General features: G+C 42.3%; 1 protein-coding gene across 1 annotated transcript; it reads left to right on the forward strand.

Annotated features, from left to right (window-relative positions):
* The first annotated feature begins 472 nt into the window (after positions 1 to 472).
* TRAPPC5 (trafficking protein particle complex subunit 5) lies at positions 473 to 3,395 on the forward strand. The gene is made up of 2 exons (XM_083489566.1): positions 473 to 844; positions 1,725 to 3,395. The coding sequence occupies exon 2, from the start codon at positions 1,729 to 1,731 to the stop codon at positions 2,293 to 2,295; it is 567 nt and encodes a 188-aa protein (XP_083345692.1). The 5' UTR covers positions 473 to 844; positions 1,725 to 1,728; the 3' UTR covers positions 2,296 to 3,395.
* The last annotated feature ends 264 nt before the right edge of the window (positions 3,396 to 3,659 follow it).

The following is a 3,659-nucleotide window of genomic DNA, read 5'->3' on the forward strand; positions in this document are numbered from 1 at the left end:
GATGCTCCTTCCACTTACTGAATGCAAAGTAACTGTGTGTTTCAATCACTTAAAAACCACTGCAACCATTTCCAGAGGGGTCAGCTGTGTGTTCGATGCAGCAAAACCTAAGAGTTTTGAGTCACCTTAAAGACTGTAACCAATGTGCTACGGCATAGTAAGAACGAATGCTTATGCCAGAATACGTTTGTTTCTCTTTAAAATGCCACAAGACTCTCTACTCTCTCTATATTTTTGTTATTCCCGCACCCCGCGCTGAAATCACTGCAATGCCAGCTGGCCACTAGAGGGGCACAAAGCACACACCATGCCTCTCTACATTTTTTCTAACCAGCGAGAAAAGGTGCCTTGACCACAACCTCACCAGTACTCTTCCCTTTAAACAGGGAAACGAGGGGCGCGTGCGTATAACTGCCTTTTGCCATAGAGACGAGACCGGAAATCCAGCCGGGCGTTCATCGTGTGATAACCATAGAGTACATGACAGGTTGCCACGGTGATCGCTCAACCTTCCAAGCCACAACCTCTGCCGCTGAACTTCTACCAAGCCCTGTTTTCTTCCGCAGTTTGGTAAAGACACGCAGGTTGTTATTACCAGCCTTATAATACTCCCTTAGGTTCAACTCGCGCTCCGAGGAAACGCTCCGTTTTAGCTCATTCTCACGGAACGATGGTCGCAAGACCGCCTAGGCCCCCGTTTCGTTGCCATGGTGACGCTTCCGAGTCTTCGCCACTTCCGTTAAACGCATTCGTTTCTCCCCTCCCCTTTTGCAGCGGCCGTAAAGATTGCCGTACAGGCGGAAGGTGAACATCGCTGCGAAAGAGTGATAATTTCACACAGTAGGTAAGAGGTATGAAGAGCATTTGGGCTCAGTAAAAGTTGGCGGGGAGGCAGAGGAAGCATTATTGTTATTGCCTTCCCCTCTTAATCTCCGTGATTCCTCCTGGTTTGCAGGAAGAGTGGGAGGGGAAAGGTCCCCTCTAAAGGTCTGGTGGCGTCCTAGGTGCAGCTCTTTCGTGGTGCAAAGTGGGGTTGTGTCTCGTATCTGACCTATAAATGTAAACAGGTTTGATATATGGCTTATCGGACATGTATTTTCCCAAGCCCCGGGAACTGCAATTAGCAGGAGTCCTAAATTGGTAATCCTTTCACAGAACTTCAATTCACATAGGATAAAAAGAGGCTTGCAATAATAAGTTTCCATTTGTGGCATAGACTAAAGGATCCTGGAGTTTCAAGTTTGTTATCTTTGTAAGTCACTGTCACCATTTCAGGGGCTGCTAGGCTTAACTACGAACTACTAGCTATGAACTACTTGGCCCTTTTTTGTAGAGAAGGTGATCAAGCATCATTATTTTGGTTGTCTTTTTTCTCAGATTTGCATATCTTGTTATATTGTGGTTTTACAGAATGCTTTCCCCAAGCATCTGAATGTTATACGTTTATAGGAGTTATCACATTTTACCTTCACAAAAATCTGTGAATTGTGTTAGGCTGGGAGGTGATGGCTAGCCCAAAGTCACCTAGTAGGGATTTAAACTTAGGCTGGCAATACCCAGATTCAGCATCCTATCCACTTCCTTGTACTAGCTTATATGTCTCTCCTCCCGTGCAAAATAAATATCATTTAGAAGTTGCTATATAAAGTAGTGCCCCATTTGAAATGCAGTTGTGTGAATTTTAGAAAGGTGCTTATTACCCTTTTAATTTTCTTTCTTAATAGCATCATGGACGCACGTTTTACCCGTGGAAAGTCTGCTATCCTTGAACGGTCACTCACCCGACCCAAGACTGATGTTAGCCTCAGTGCCTTTTCATTACTGTTTTCTGAGATTGTGCAGTACTGTCAGAACAGGGTCTACTCTGTTTCTGAGCTTCAGAACAAACTTTCTGAGCTAGGTCAGCAGGTGGGTGCTCGTATCCTGGATGTGTTGGTGATGCGGGAGAAAAATGGTAAGAGAGAAACCAAGGTCATCAACATTCTCCTGTTCATCAAAGTTACCGTATGGAAGGCGCTCTTTGGGAAGGAGGCTGACAAGCTGGAGCAAGCCAATGACGATGACAAGACTTACTACATCATTGAGAAGGAGCCTCTTATCAATACTTACATTTCTGTTCCCAAGGAGAACAGCACACTCAACTGTGCTTCCTTCACAGCTGGCATCGTGGAGGCTATGCTCACTTGCAGCGGCTTCCCTGCCAAGGTGACAGCCCACTGGCACAAGGGAACCACCCTCATGATCAAATTTGATGAGTCAGTAATAGCACGTGACAAAGCCCTGGATGGCCGCTGACTGCTTCATTTGATTTAATCTGGATTGTTTGTGTCTGTGTGTATGTATGTGTGTATGTATATGCATATGCATATATACACACACTTTGACAGTATCCTAAAATAACTACCCTGACCATGCTTTGTGCATGGTAAGGGAGAACCAAGTGGCATCGGAACAAGTGACTGTGTCCCATATACTGATGGTAAATGTTTCTACAGCATTTGTACTGATTACACAGGACCACTTCTGCTTCCAGAAATCTACCCTTAATTCTGTTGCTTGACTCTTGGTGAAGGCTTGAAGAGGGAATGCAGTTCACGTTCCTAGCCAAGAGATAACACAGTCTTGGTTTGCATATGAGCTATGTAATTTGATGTAAAGATTCCTCTCATGCTGTTGTATTTGTTTTGTTGTTACCCCTCTGACATTACCACTAGAAAAGCACGGATGAAAGGTTATTGCTAGGCTGCCAGCTTTGGAATGAGCTAAATTGTCTCTACTCATTCTGTTGCTGCTTCTTACCTAGTGCCTATCAGTTATTATGCAGTCTGCTTTCTGTCTTGCCTCTAGGAATGAGCTGCAGCTGCCTTAGCAAATCAAGTGAAACCCACAAATTACATTACCAGTTTGCTTAAGAGTGGCTCAGACTTTCAAATGAAGCACTTTAAGTAAAAAGCTCAAGGGCAGGGGTAAAGCACACCAGAACCGGTGAGAGCTTTACCTGCTTCTGTAAAATACACTGTTCACTGCCCATGTTTCTTCTTTGAATACTTGTCTCCACACCTGAAGAAAATATCTAAGAGTTATAAAGACTCCTTTGATAGTTATTCCAAGAGCTGTTCTTACAGGGCTTTCCCTCAGCATAACTGGTCCTTCACAGTGTTTCCTGTTTGCCCTGAGAAGCGAGGAAAGTGATGTCACCCCCAAACTAAGATTTCTCTCTCTTTTCCTTTTTTAAAAAATGGTAAAATAAATTAACTAAAATACCAAGAATATACTGTTGAAAGATATTTTATTGCAGAAATCTCATCTAAACCAGTCAGTTTCAAATCATTCCATACAATGAAGATGCTAATGGTTTTGAAGAATTGTTTACCTGGTTAATAAATTCCATTAAGGATGTTTTTGTCTGTCTCTCTCTCTCAACTTCATTTAGTGTGTTGTTCCTGTTCTGTGCACCGTCTATTTTGTGTGACTGTAATAGTGTTCACATTCTTCCAAATAGCATTGAATTGTTGGGCTTATTTTTATTATTATAAAGATGTAAGTGAATTTATTAGTTTTTTGTCATAAAATTTATTTTTGGATAGTGGAAAAAACTTCGAAGTCGTTTACAAAAAGAATAAAACAATAAAATTTATTGGTAATAACAATTAAAACAA

This window comes from Podarcis liolepis (genome assembly GCF_965112155.1).
Source record: "Podarcis liolepis genome assembly, chromosome: 2".
Classification (NCBI taxonomy): domain Eukaryota; kingdom Metazoa; phylum Chordata; class Lepidosauria; order Squamata; family Lacertidae; genus Podarcis; species Podarcis liolepis.

Excerpts from the sequence above, each read along its gene's own strand:
- TRAPPC5 (XM_083489566.1), top strand. The coding sequence starts at position 1,729 with ATGGACGCACGTTTTACCCGTGGAAAGTCTGCTATCCTTGAACGGTCA.